General features: G+C 43.1%; 1 protein-coding gene across 1 annotated transcript in view; it reads left to right on the top strand.

The window, feature by feature from the left end:
* The window catches only part of ATP10A (ATPase phospholipid transporting 10A (putative)), a 117,240-nt gene extending 109,934 nt beyond the window's left edge, over positions 1-7,306 (top strand). Inside the window, exons 17-21 of the mRNA XM_065639352.1 lie at positions 2,198-2,398; positions 4,568-4,648; positions 4,739-4,843; positions 5,175-5,362; positions 6,058-7,306. Coding sequence (XP_065495424.1) covers positions 2,198-2,398; positions 4,568-4,648; positions 4,739-4,843; positions 5,175-5,362; positions 6,058-6,763 — 1,281 coding nt within the window. The 3' untranslated portion in view covers positions 6,764-7,306. The remainder of the gene's footprint in view (positions 1-2,197; positions 2,399-4,567; positions 4,649-4,738; positions 4,844-5,174; positions 5,363-6,057) is intronic.
* The last annotated feature ends 6,029 nt before the right edge of the window (positions 7,307-13,335 follow it).

Raw genomic sequence — 13,335 nt, 5'->3', positions numbered from 1 at the left:
TTCAACTGTCTGTATTTTTATCAAACTACCCATTTTTATCAGAGCTAAACTGTTTCCATGACATGTTCGCTTTAGCAAAGCTCTAGAGGGGAAAAATTCTTAGGTCCAGGATTAGTTGGATTTTGCTTCTTTCAAACAAGTGAGAGGAAAGTATCTACATCCACATACTTATTGCAATGCTGTTTTGAAAAAAGACCAAGGAAGTTTTGTTCTTTTCTGAGTGTGGAAAGGAAATAAATTTCAAAATCTATTCAATTTTGAAATGGAATTGCCATGTCCCAGTCAACTGTACTGAAAAGGGTCAGCTCTGGTAACTCAGTCTTGTTTTGGCCAGAGGAAGATACTTTTGCCTGAAATGTTTTTACAGAAACAGTTGTAGAGGTGATCCTTAAAAAACTACTACCATTTCACTTCTAGTAGGTTAGCTTATAGTATGGGCTCACAGTGAGAGGTGTGTTGCTCTGCTATCCAAGCCACTTCAATGTAGTATGCAAACATTGCCCGGACATATATATGCAATATAGCTGGATATATACATATGTATACATTTACATACAGCAGGACTGACCTTCTCATTCTGTGGCAATTCCCCTTCACGATACAGGCTTACTCTCCTTATAGCAGTTTTCACTAAGCAGACCATAGCTTTTTCTTCTACATTTACGTTTCAACCAGATTTTGGTGTACCAGTGGAACAGATCTGTATTTTCCTCTATGTATCTAAAAATGGTGAAGAGTTAACGTACTCCAGCAGGCTGGAAGCTTTTGAGAACAGAATACAAAAAGAATAGGAAGGGAAAGGAGAGGTCATGCCATTTCCCTTCATGGTTAAAATGGGGAAAACCCTCAAGGAACAGTTGCCAATATTTTTCTGGTTGCCTTCTATTTAGCATTAATCAGTTTACAAAGACTAATAGAAATTGCAGTTTTAGGAGGACAAAGCATGGGAATTTATTTCCTCCTCTAGGAAGCTGCCCGTCTTTTCCTAGACCTCAAATCCCCCCGCAGAGAATAAATCAGCACCTCCCCTGAGCCCTAAAACCGCTGGATTCTCCATGGTGCAGAGATTGTAGAAGAAAAGGAGTTGTGTGGTTTGTCCCTTTTTGGGTGATTCCAACCCAGCTACATGAACAATCTGCATCATGCTACATGAAGCATCTGCAGCTGATTTCTTTACACGGCTGAAGAGTAAGGGAGAATGAGGACTCTTCATAGCACTGCTAATTCACTGAATTTCAAAGCACAGAATAGTTAAGACAACTTTGCTAGACCTTACAGTTTCACCTCCCTTGCTGCTGCTAGTCTCATGTTAGTTTTGCAAAAAACCTCTGCATTTCATAGAATGAGAGAATCGCGGAATAGTTTGGATTGGAAGGGACCTTCAAATGTCATCTAGTCCAACCCCCTGCAGTGAGCAGGAACATCTTCAACTAGATCAGGTTGCTCAGAGCCCCGTCCAGCCTGGCCTGGAATGTCTCCAGGGATGGGGCATCTACCACCTCTCTGGGCAACCTGGGCCAGTATTCACCACCATCACAGTAAAAAATGTCTTCCTCATGTCTAGCCTGAATCCCCCCTCCTTTAGTTTAAAACCATTACCCCTTGTCCTATTGCAACAGGCCCTGCTAAAAAGTCTGTCCCCATCCTTCTTATAGGCCCCTGTTAAGTACTGAAAGGCCACAATGAGGTCTCCCCGGAGCCTTCTCCTCTCCAGGATGAACAACCCTATTGTGAGTTACCTGTTGTTGACCAGCTGAGCCTCCCAAAACTTCTCAAGCTGCCAGAGGATGTTATTATGGAAATGCTTATTCTCATGATAGTAATGTCAATGCTGTGAGATCAGTACTCATACACCTAGATGTCAATGATGGTTGGGACAGATTTTTATGGTTAAAGTGCACCTCATAGTTTCACTTGAACTGAAAGGTAATTTTGTATGAAGTAATGTCTGACTCATGAGATCTAAGGTTCCAGCAGCACAAAGACTTGCAGGTGTGCCAAGTGTTTGCAGCTTAGCCGAGTGGTCCGAGCATCAGGACAGCAAGTTAAAGACGAGGTGTCCTTAGAAGGATTGCTCACGTGTCTAGCATTCATAGACAAGTCCTTGCAGAACTGGAGTCAGAATGGTTTCAGAACACAATGGGATGATGACTCTGCTTATCTTGTCATATTTACAGCATTGCTCATTCTGTTTCAGATGTTTGTGGCCCTTCTTTTCTGGTACCAGTTCTACTGCGGGTTCTCTGGTTCGTCGATGATTGATCAGTGGTATCTCATCTTCTTTAATTTGCTGTTCTCTTCTCTTCCACAACTGATTACTGGTGTACTGGATAAGGATGTGCCAGCTGAAATGTTAATTGCTGTACCTCAGCTTTATAGAAGCGGCCAGAATATGGAGGTAAAAACTTCTTACTTTTTGAAATTATTTTCCTAGACATCTTTTGTTTCAATGAAAAAACAATCCTGTTCCCAAAGGGTGGATGACTGATAAAAACAGTCTGAGAAGTCAAGTTACTATTATTATTTTGTGGTATTTCTCACCTGAGTCAAAGTATCTAAATGCAAAATGTGCATTTAAAACAAACAAAACCAGCTATATTTTGGAATATGTGACAGGAGAGAGAACTGGATGCTTTTAAGTCAGCCAAACCTGAACACCTGCCTCATGGCCCAGGCTTGCAAATAACCACAAAAATAAAACAGGTTATACCTTGTAGAGTAGTGTGGAATTTCACAGAATAACCCCACAGTACTTACGCAAAACTTCAGACCCCAGCCCTTTACAAACAGCCAGAGGGAAAGGTGGCTTTAGGAGTCAGCACGGAGGTCAATAAACTTAGACTCTGGGGGAGTTTGTCACCAGCAGATGACAGACTCAGCTGACATGTCTGTTGAAAACACCTTGTCCCCCGTCTGCTTGAATCATACAATGAAAACAGAAGGAATTGCAGGAGAGATTCAAGCCAAACCATTTCTGGTAATTGCAGCTACAGTGTACTGTGGGAAAATCTCTCTGCTTGGTAAAACTGTCCACATTGAGACATTGCTTCCAAGGCAAAAACCTTTCTTAACAGGATCTGACATTGTGCCCTGTGAGAGGAGATAGTGAGTGTCTTTTGCCTCAGACTGTACCCCTGCATTTGGTACCCTACACATCTAGTGTGATTGCTACACACTGTGCTGGAAAGATGCAAGAAGAATTTTAGCATAACTTATTTTTAGTGCATTAGTCCAATTTCTCTTTTTTTCACCCAGCTGTTGTTTTCCCTTCTCTACATTTCTTCTGTTCCAGTGCATTGCACTTCAAAGATCTGTAACACTAATACCTTCCTTTTTTGCACACTTTCAAGGTAATAGAAATCTTGTAATGGCTTGAGCATGTTGGGAAGTTGAGTCTGCCTGGCTTCAGCTGGCAAACAGAGGAGTCTCTCAGGTTTGCAGTACAATTATTTCTCATAGGCAAGCCTAGAGACCATTCCAAGTTTGTTTGAAATCTAGTGAGCATTTTCTCTGAGTAGTTATCTAAAAAGGCATTTTTAAAACTTGCCAAAAATGCTGCTTCAGGTAAAATCTCTTTCAAAATGATATCATCGATTCAAAGCCAGTAGTATTATAGAATAATTTAGGTTGGAAGGGACCTCTGGAGGCCATCTGATGCAGCCCCATGCTCAAAACAGCTTCAAAGCTAGACAAGGGTGCTCAGGTCTTTATCTAGTCCAGTTTTGAATGTTTCCAAGAATGGAGGTTCTGCAGTCCCTCTGAGCAACCTGTTCCAGTGCTTAACCGCATGTTATTCTTTCTAAGCATCCTTCAATTCCCATTTTTAGGCTGCAATTATTATTCTTCATAGAGGTAAAGAGCCCTGATGAGCCCAGTGGTTGCAGATGTAGCCCGTATCCCCAAATTAAATATTTTGTCATTTACAAACTATTTTCCTTATATCCAAGTCTTTTATATGACTATCTATACCCCTGCAATTGTGTATTTCTTTAAGCCAAAATGTTAATGTTGTTCCTTAGTGAGCAATTTTGTGCCCAGACACACAGATATATGTGAGTGCATATATATGTTTATTTACATTTTTATAACATAGCATACCTTGCTGCATTACTTGCTAAAGATCATTGTTGTGGATCTGCTTTTCTATGTGTGTGTGCACTTTCTGTTTTCTCTCTTGTGTATAAATACTCGGTGCTTGTATGTACATGATGTAAAACACTCATGTGCTTACAGCTCAGAGAGCTCCTCCTGAAATCAGTGGTCTAACTGTAGTGCATAAAGTTGGGCACCTTCATAAATGTTTGCTGGCCTGAGTGTCAGATTCAAATTACACCCTCTGCCAGGGGAGAAAAAAAAAAAATGAAAGGCAGTGTTGCCCCAGAACAGAGTGACTTGCAGGTGGACTCTTCATAGTTCATCCCCAAGGGTACCTGACTGATTGGCAAAGTTGGGAAGCTGTTTTCACAAGCCCTTAAAAGTGCCCATTGGAATATCCCCCTCAAAATACCTATTCTAGCAAATAGCATTTTCATTAGGCTCTGATTTTTGTGATTTTTTTGTGCCACAGGAGTACCAACCACACATGTTTTGGATGAACATGATCGATGCTATGTACCAAAGCCTCGTTTGCTTCTTCATCCCCTATTTTGTAAGTGTTTGGTGTAAGCTGTTCTATTTCAAGCATTGTGAGGAGAACTGGCAACACCACTTGGGCTAAATTCTGTCTCTTTCTTTACAGACTTACTATGATTCGGAGGTGGATATCTTCTCCTGGGGAACTCCCATCACCACAATAGCTCTTTTCACCATCATACTACATTTGGCTATTGAAACCAAAACTTGGGTAAGGTATCCACAGCCTACACAGAAACTCGCTGGCATATATCAAATCCTTTTCTTAGTGCCATTCTTCAAAACCAGATGGTTGTTTCATTCCCTCAGTGCATTCTATTTTTAACACGGATTTTAAGCAAACATGAAAAAGGTTTTAAACTGTGATCTGTGGACAGTTTTGGAGTGTTGTGCCTATAATAAGAATTTTTGAAAATACAAGGCTCTAAACTAGGTGCTGTGCATGGATTAGTCTCCAGAAATTAAGAATTATTAATTGAGAATCACAGCATATTTCTCAGGATATAAAGAATCATTATTCTTTTGTTGGCTTTTTGTTCTAGACTTTTCTCCACTGGTCATCTTGCATCTTCAGTATCATTTTATTTTTCTTTGTGGCTCTGGTTTACAATGCTTCCTGCCCAGCATGCCATCCTCCATCCAATCCCTACTGGACCATGGAAAGGCTGATGGGTGACCCTATGTTCTATTTCACTTGCATTATATCACCAGTCGTTGCATTGCTGCCCAGGTATTGTATCTTCTCTCATACCTTTTCCATATATGAAAGCACTTCATGCATATGATTGAGCGGGCAAGAAACATTTCCTTTTCCACTTCCATCCTTTCTTTTTGCTTTACCAGCCAAGTCAATTTTTTTCAGCAGCTGTTTATATGAAGTCAGTTTGTCTCACTTTCTGTGCTCCTGACCACAGGAACAGACCACAGCTCCTGGCCATAGACAACAGGAATGGGATAATTGCAGACTGTTGGTCAAACCTCCTGGCCATGCAGAGAGTTGCTACCCTGTGAGGTTTTCCATGATGCTTCCAGATTCAACACATCCTCTCATAACATTCACAGTACAGAAATTCTGATAGTGTGTTGTGGACTGACTTACCTACTTGTGGATGCAGGAGGCCAGCCCTGCAGACTGATCCTTGTTGCCTTTGATTCCTCATCAGGAAAGATGAAAGACTGTATGTCAACACAAGGTGGATCGCTGGCTAAAGCACAGATTTATTACAGTGCTTATTGTTAATCACAACATTAGCACAGCATCCAGAGCTTGTCATCTGCAAGCTTTCCTGTGTCAAACATAAGAAAGGCGCATAAAACTCGCTTATTTGTATGTGTTGTACTTTTTTCTTGGATATTTTTCTCTTAATAATATCTTGAGTACTTCCTTCTTTCAGTTCTTTTCATGTCCACGTTCTCCTCTTGCAGATTTCTGTACAGAACCCTTCAGGGAACACTATTCCCAACTCAGCTTCAGCTTGGACGCCAGTTGAGTAAACTACCCCCAGAGATTCGCATCAATCTTCTGACCAAGTTGAATGTAAAGGAAACAGCGCGTCAGGCACAACCCTTTGCAGACAGCTTCTCACCAAGCCTTAGCTCAAACGCTAGTGATTGTTGCAAGGCTTCTAACCAAAGCACACCTTTGCCAACATCTCCTCAAATACGTGAGTCACTTTTCCAAGAGCACACAAAGGCAGAGCATAGAACAGATCAGCCTGTGGCTGCCTCTCCCCAGGGTGCTGTGTTGCCTGGGGATAACAAACTCCCCTCATCAGCAAGTAGTCTGGAAAGGTCCCTGGGACTTCATGACGTTCGACACAGCACTTCAGAGACAGAACCGTCACCTGTGGGAGCAACGTTCCCGTGGAGCTCAGCAGTCGACCAAGCGGGCTTCAGTTTGTTGAAGTGGATCACATCAACTCCGCTGTTCAGCCACCTTGGGACTGCGTTACAGGTTTCGTCAAGCAGTTTACAAAATGAAATGCAGGACAGTACGTGTGTGCTTGGCTCTTCGTTGCAGGTGGACTTCAAAGGCTTAAAAGAACAGAGCTCGAATAACCTGCAGGACAAAATGAAAGGGACCCCAGCCAATCATTGTAAAAGTGACAATTTCGAGACCACCTTTTTATGACATGGGCCTTAAATATATTTATATATTTTCTATTTGCACACATCTATAGTGAGATTACTCTATTTGTTTCCAAGGATGAAACATGGAATCAGAGGTACAAAATGATTATTTAAGGATGTTTAAATACAGTATATTGAAATAAGAGCTTTAAATATAAAAAGAAACACTTGAAAATTCCATTTATAGTTTTATTTTTTCATCTCATTTTGTAAGGAAATGCCGTCTCTTTATTTTTCAGATGCTTCTCTTTTATTCTGACACATACTGTACAAGCAAAGGACCTGTCTACCATATTCAAAAGAATTAGATTCAGCAACAAATATTGCTTTCATTATAGGCCATTCAGTAATCAAGAAGGAAAAACCATGATAATAAATAGGCACTGTATTCCATTCATCATCTGCTTGCCAGGGTGTTTTGTCACTGGAGCAAACCACTAGGCAAGACTATCAAATTATTATACACCTCTCTGTAAATGTTAACAGTATCTTACCACCGCATTAATAATACTGGTATTTTATAAGTGACACCATATTTTGATATTGCAGCCATAGCATTTTATGTGTCATGATAAAACAATAAATAATTACCATCCATGTTGCAAAGTGACTTCCCAGTCTGGCATTAATAGTAACTCAGCCCTTCCCTTGGAGCAGCGAGCATTTGGCCTGTCATGGCCTTACATCAGGCTGTTCAACTTCTGAAGAAAAGCTGCTGCTCATTGGTGAGGAGTGAATTGGTGGCGAAGAGCTGGTGCATTGAGTCTGCTGTAGAGTTTGTCCTGGGAGGCTCTGTGATCCTCTTTGCTGGAGCACCACCACGACTAGGCTGGTTTTGCTGAAGAAATCAGTCCTGCTTGCTAGTGGTGGGGTAGAGGACCATCAGGGTGGAGTTTTGTCAGGCACCTTCACTGTTGTTTCAGCCAGGTTAAATCAGGGGGGGTTGGACTAGATGACCTTTGAAGGTCCCTTCCAACCCAAGGTATTCTATGATTCTATGAAGTCCTTGGTGATCAGGAAAGGACATGACTAGCTGCAGGGTGCAGGGCTATGCAGAGACACTTGAGCCTGGTCTAAGACAGCCTAGCTCCAGTCCCAGAATCAGAGACCTGCACTGCTTTCGGAGTTCATGCCTGAGCCGACCCTGCGTGGTCGTACACCACAGACTGCCGCTGGGACGGGGCTGTGTGGCTGCGCTATGCTGGCCCGACAGATGCCGGCAGGGTTTAGCCTTGGAAGGTTGCTTGGTTCTTTCATATCTAGTCACTGTGACGGGGTGCGAACCAGCTGCTGGACTTCTTCGTTTCCTTGTCACACGTTCTCAGGTGGCCTTTGCCTTCCTTGCCATCGGTTGTGTAAGGCCAGGGCTTGTTCGTCTTGGGGGCTGTACCAGGCAGCCTGATTCCTGCATGAGTCGGCTGAACGCCTTACGGCACAGCGCATGCCATGTGTCACTTAATCCGCGTGGGATCTTTCATGTCAAAGATTTATATACTGGCCTCTTCCCCAAAGGCGGAATTGGTAACACGAAACTGTAAAATGCCAATGAAACAAAGAGATGAATGCAATCTAAATAAGAGCTGTCAGCCTGTAAATACATTACCCTCGTGAAACATGACACATCTACATGTAGCTAAACTGCATTTTGGGATTAGAATTGACTAGACACAGGACGAAGGCACTAAGGGACTCAATCTTTCAGTCTCCTGTGAACAGCTTTAAGCACACGATTGATTAAAAAAAATGTACCCGAAGCACAACTTCTTCCTCTTATCCTTTAATTAAAGGGGAGCACAGGTTTATGTGTGTAGATTTCAGTGGAGGAAAGCAAATCGATTGACTCATTTGTTACTGGCTGGAAACATCTTGATGCTTCTCTGCTTTATATTACTTACAATAGAAATGAGTCCCAAGCCCTCAGAGCCCTTGTTTCTCTCCTCTCTCTGCAAAGGGAGCCTGCGGCAGTCAGCTGAGGTGGAGAAACCTCCTTTGCAAGCTCTTCTCGTTGAGTGAGACCCTTCCTATTTTAGACATCTCTCTGTGCTCTACCAGCCTCCTCAGTCTTGATAAGCAGCTCTTTTGGGACGACTTTGCAGGTAATTTTTTGCAAGGTTAGCTGGCTGTATTTGACACAAACTCTGTTGTGATTGCCACTGTAAACAACTCACCTGCGTGAAGCTGCAATGTCTTTTAATGTCAGAGGGGAAATTGAGCGACACTTTGAAATGTGTAAATGTTGCCATCTGATTAGAAACGTTCCTCTACTTGTAAACCAGGATCTCACAGAAGGACACAATATCAGATACCAGGCAGGCAGAGTCCATAGGTTTGCACGACATTAAATTCAGTCTAAGAGTGTCGTGGGGTCATAGCAGGAGCTTGCCATGGATGTCACCCTTGTGTGTCCTCCATCAGTTACTGCTGCAGCGCCAGCAGGCAGGTGAGGGTCTCTTGAGCTTCTTGACTCCACGGCATGTTCGGTGTCCCACAGGCCTTCACAGGACTTGCCTGGTGCTGGCAACAGGAAGGGCTGGAACATCACTGGGCTTTGGCACAGAGCTGTATTTGATGATACTCTCTTCGAAAAAACCCTAAATTCCTCACTAGACGTGCCTTTGTGATACAGGATTTGGTTTAGTTGTTGTGCTTTCAGTGTTTCAAAGACTATTTTTGTAGGTAAGGGGTAAAAGGGATCCTTCAAGACTGAGAGATGCTCATGTACTGCCAGATAGTTGTGTTAAGTTGCCACTGCGAGTGTGAAAGTAGCACATCTGTGTCATATATTTAGGGAAACTGTAGCTCTAGATCTTCAGCTGCTACAACCATTGTAGGTCCTTCAGTTTCTGCAAGCTGACTTAACACCGGCTGGGAATCAGGCCTCAATAACTGCGGTATTTTGTTGGAAAAAAAAAAAAAAATCCTCAGAGATATATTTTGAAATGCGTGAAATGTAAATGCTCCCTTCGTACTAAAAGATAAAATACCATATTATGGCGGCAATCCTGTAAACATGTGCGAGTTTAATCTTAAACGAACCAAATAATCCCACTGACGTTAATGGAGCAATGACCTCAGCAGGATTGCTTGTGTCCTTACAGAGAGACAGGAAAATGTGCCACACTGGGACCTCCATGTGCCAAAACTGCACAGCGAGATACCAGGGGCACAGAACCTGGTCAGGAGGATGTCAGCAAGCAAGATGTCTCCATTGTCTTTTGAGAGATAAATTGTAAAATAATATAAATAAAATGTAATTTAAACCACAGTTTTGAGGCAAAAAAAAAAAATTATTTCACATTTGGAAAGAAAATATTAAGCCAAATAATTCTTTTCATTTCAAATCAGAAGTTCTCTCTTCAGCTGCCAGAAGACAAGCACATCAAAGCACATTACTTGCTGGGCTTTAGGGCTTGTCAACGTTTTGAAGCTGCTATTAATATTTGAAGCATTTAAACTAAACAAATACTAATGGCTTTTTGAAGCTGTATACATTGATTTTAATAAAATAAACTTCTAAAGTTATTCCTGTCAGTGCAGTTGAGCAGTTGTCATATCAGGCAAAATAAAGCTTCTTTTTTTTTCATGAGGCCGATGCTCAGAAAGCATGCAACCGTTTATTAAAAGATTCCACAAGGCCATTAAAACAATGCTCAGTATTAACCTATTACCAGGAACAGCCCTGCTGTACACTCTTTCAAATATTTGCACTCAACTCTGCAAGCACTTCTACATCTGCTCAACGTTGCTGGCTGAAGCAGTCCGGCTGAAATTAATGATTAGGAAGAAGAGAGTTGTGAATTGAGCATCACAGCATTCCCTATTTCTTACTCTTATTTAGGTGAACTAACTTCAGGTGATTTATCCATTTTATAAATTCCTCTTGGATATGTAAAGTTATTTGAGAAAGAACTAGAACTCTTCTATCAGGTTAGCACTCTAATCTCAGAAATTGTTATGTCCCACATATGCCAGTGCACTGGAACAGGGCGTATGAATGTCAAAACAGGAACAAAACAACAGTTTGGTATTTTTTCCAAAATATTCCAGCTATGCATCGCTGCTCTGGGTGCCCAGACAGTCACACACCTGTTTGCCATCCTCCTGCATTGGCTGTGGAACCACAGCCATACCCCTTGATGGCCATCAAACAATTGTGGCAGATGCACTTTCCCCTCATCCCCTCCACCCCTGCCCCAAAAAGCACCAGAAACTTCTAGACCAATAGACCACTGTGGTCATGTACACACCCCTTGGTCGACAGACAGGGCCTTTGACCAGTGAAATGCCTCGGTTGAGAGAAGTTTCTGGACCACTACCATGAATGACCACAGCTCAAATTCAACTAGGGTATAAATGGAGCCCACCAGAGCCCACCGTTGAGTTGGTCTTCCTTGGAGCTGCATGTGTGCAGTGGAACACTCCCCTCCTTAGACTGGCCATCTAAGGAACACGCCTCGAGGACTGAGACACCTTGCCTAATTAGTAAGCGATCTGGGTACCCTTGAGAGTCCTCCCTTTGTAAGAGTGGGCAGATGCACATTTCTGAATCACCCCTAGAGTTTTGGGATCTGATCCCTTGAGTTTGAATTGGCTGTGTAATAACTGAACTCCTAATCAGTATCCAAACCTGCGTTTTATAATGTTGTCAGAGTACTGAATAGTTTTGGATAAACTCTATTTCCAGTTGGTTCTCCAATGAACAGTTCTGGTTAGAATAAAATCTGGAGCTTGTCATCTGCCTAAATTGGCTTTTTGAGTGCCTTCGTGACAATGATTTTCTATTCTTTTCATAGACTGGAAAGCTGATGACAGAGCTGACTTCTCACTGTGGCCAAATCCAGTGGCACCCTGTACTGATTTAATGCTTCCTTGATGAGGAGAGCTCATCCTTTAGCTAGTAAAATTTCCTCAGACCCTTCCAAATTATTAAACCATAAGCTGTTTTTGCTTCCATGATACGATTTTGCCATCTACCCTGAGTTGAACCTTGAGTTGTCATTTATTCACACGCCATTCTGCTCAGGGCCACACTCTGTGCTTACTTGCACTATGTCTCCTGCAGGCTTCACCTGCTTAATCAACAAGTGTCACGTTGTTATGTCTTGGTCCAGTTTTCTGGTGTCATGCTCACATTTGGGTCCACGCCAGGCTTATATTAATACATCCCAAATCTTGCAGGTTGATCACCTGGTCCACGCACAGCACCATACAGCAGGTACAGAGGATTGGGGGAGATTATGCCTTAACAGTGCTATTATACATAAAGGGATTTTGCACAAACACTGGTTGCAGTACGTGGAGATGTTAAGCTTAATGTAAACTCCCTCAGAACTGCCTGTTGTTGGATCATATGGCAATGACAATTCCTGCTCTAATCATCTCCATTAAAACTCGAACTAAAAAACAAAACCAAAAAAAGCCTCATGTTTTTGCAGCAGCTAGTTCCTGATGCGGACTGCTCAGCACCGTGGGCATTAATCAGTCCAGCATTAGATTCAGCAGTGTGCCTTTGTAACTGGGTGCACGTGGCTGTTCAGAAGAATGATGCTGATACAACAGGCCATGTGCTGTGGTGGAGCGGCAGCGGATACCTGTCAAAGACACTGCAGAAGCCACCAGAGAAAGGATTATGCAGGTCTAGCGAAGCTGGGAAGAAAAGGCACTGCTAGATGCTACTTGGAAGTCCCAATGTAGGTAGGCAGAGGAGGGGACCGTCAGAGGTTTCCAAATGCGTTGGTTTTGCTAAGTGGTTCTGCACATCTCCCTCTCCAACAGCTCGGGGGCTTACTCATACCAAACTTAAACTTCACTAAAGCTACACCATGAGTGAATTTGTCTCGTCTGCAGCTGAGTGCGGATAACAAGGCCAGATGTCTGGCTGGCGTCAAGCAATGCAGAGGGTACTGACTCACCTGGAGGTAAGTTGGTGCTTGCTTTGCAAACAGGGAGGTGCTGCCCATGCCCTGGTCAGGAGTGCTGCCGGCCAGCACCTGTGACCAGGGCAGGTCCCAGTACCAGTCCCAGGGATCCCCCCTGTGTGGAAAAACAGGGCAGAAGCCAGAACAGGGGGGACCGCAATGTCTTCCCATGACGCAGGATGCAAGCAGTCCTCCACTGCTCAGTAGACTGAGACCACAAATTTCTTTGCAGTGTCCAGGACAACTTTGGGTGGTCAGTGACCTGGAAAGGAAGCAGCAGGTCACATGGCAGGGGAACCCCTCCCGCTCCATCAGGAATCTCCTACGCTACTGCATATATGCCTCCATTTTTTCTCCCATGCTTTCCAATATGAATCCTGGCCATGAGAAAGCCCCTGAGATGGCTGCACTTCCTGCTGTTGAAGATGCCATGGTGAGGCCACTGCTGCCATCCAAAGGGGCCCCTTGAAGCACTGGCGGTGACAGACACCTTCACAATTAGCAATAGTTCCATCGGTCACCATGTGTGCCGCTCGCTGAGGTTCCTTCATGCTGAAGGAGACGCTGCATGGTCACAGCCCATGTATCTTCAGTTAAAAAAACCCAGCAAAATACTTTTACCCTGACTTAAGAGGTTCATAATAGGGAAAGATTT

Source organism: Caloenas nicobarica, chromosome 1, assembly GCF_036013445.1.
Source record: "Caloenas nicobarica isolate bCalNic1 chromosome 1, bCalNic1.hap1, whole genome shotgun sequence".
NCBI classification, from domain to species: domain Eukaryota; kingdom Metazoa; phylum Chordata; class Aves; order Columbiformes; family Columbidae; genus Caloenas; species Caloenas nicobarica.
Note: the sequence above shows the minus strand (reverse complement) of the source record. Positions and strands in the feature narration are given on the sequence as shown.